At 39.8% G+C, this 1,375-nt stretch overlaps 1 protein-coding gene across 1 annotated transcript in view; it reads right to left on the reverse strand.

The window, feature by feature from the left end:
- LOC101863661 overlaps positions 1-1,375 on the reverse strand; it is a gene marked incomplete in the record, with an annotated part of 27,502 nt that overhangs the window by 1,488 nt on the left and 24,639 nt on the right. Inside the window, 1 exon segment of the mRNA XM_005095640.3 lies at positions 1,145-1,228. Within this exon segment, the coding sequence (XP_005095697.2) occupies positions 1,145-1,228 (84 nt within the window).

Genomic DNA, 1,375 nt, shown 5'->3' on the forward strand with positions numbered 1-1,375 from the left:
AACACATACACACACATCAACACATACAAACGAAAGCACACATATTATTATTTTATCCGCGCTCGCAAACGTTGGAGGCCGCGGGCCAATTGAGGACTGCAGGATAATAATAATAATATTGTGTATGTTAGTAAGTGGTGGAATTACGCGCTAGTCAAATTTTGGGCAACTGGAGTTATTGGTATAATCGTAAACCTTTTTTCTTATTTTTGCAGATTAAAAATTACCCATTTATCTCGAGTAGAAGTCGAGATAAAATTGTGCAGCTGAATGCGGTGGAGGTCGCCTTGTTCCAATATAAAATGACCACCAAATTTTGGTGACTTCCATAACTTGGAAACTGCTAATTTGCATCTGCTGTGCCCTTGATCGACATTTTTCGGTTAAATTAATTAACACATGCATGTGTTTTTAAATTAACATAATATGTACTGGGCACAAAAAACCCCCCCAAAAAACCAACAGATAGATAGAAAATTCGAAGGAAAAAAAAATACCCAATGCGATTCCTTTAGTTTCCTTATTTCTCGAGCGCCTGACTTCACCAAGTTGCCTCATGTTTTGAGGGCTCAACTTGACATCAAACTTAAGTGTTAGTGCGACCGTCACGGGGTTTTTTTTTCTCTCACCCATCACGCTCTGAACAGCTAGTGGTATTAGTACTTAATATTGAGAAGATTGATCATTGTGCTTAATAATAACACTATTATACTTGAGACCTTTGTGCGTGTGTATGCTTGTGTGTGTGTGTGTATGTGTGTGTGTTTTTGTGTGTGTGTGTGTGTGTGTGTGTGTGAGAGAGAGAGAGAGAGAGAGAGAGAGAGAGAGAGAGAGAGAGAGAGAGAGTATGTGTTTAAATGAGTTAGGGGTTGAGGAAAAGAGGGAAAAGGGGATGGGGGTGTGGGCTGGAGGGGGTCGGGGGAGGGCAGCCGAAAATACGATCTATCTGCAAGTGGAAAGAATCATGCAGTTCGAGTTGAAGTTGACCTTTGATATGCGTATTATGTTTTAAATTGCTTTGGGGAAGTTTGTGTTGTTGTTGTTGTTGTTGTTGTTATTAATGCTTGGCGCGAATGGTTGGGGGTTTTCTTTCTATTTCTTTTCTTTTCTTAAAAAAATTTTGTTTTATTCGTTTTTCACATACCAATAAGGGGTACCCTCAGATGAATCCCTCACAACCGTCCCGCCTCTGTCAATTGCCACACATACTTCATCGAAAGACAATGTTCTGCAGATAAATCAAAAGAAAAGACTGAGGGCAGAGGGTTTGTTGTTGTTGTTTGTTTTGGGTTTTTTTGTTGCTTTAAAAAAAAGAATAATTGCGGGAGGGAAACACACACACACACACACACACACACACACACAGAGAGAGAGA

Source organism: Aplysia californica, unplaced genomic scaffold (genome assembly GCF_000002075.1).
Source record: "Aplysia californica isolate F4 #8 unplaced genomic scaffold, AplCal3.0 scaffold00109, whole genome shotgun sequence".
NCBI classification, from domain to species: domain Eukaryota; kingdom Metazoa; phylum Mollusca; class Gastropoda; order Aplysiida; family Aplysiidae; genus Aplysia; species Aplysia californica.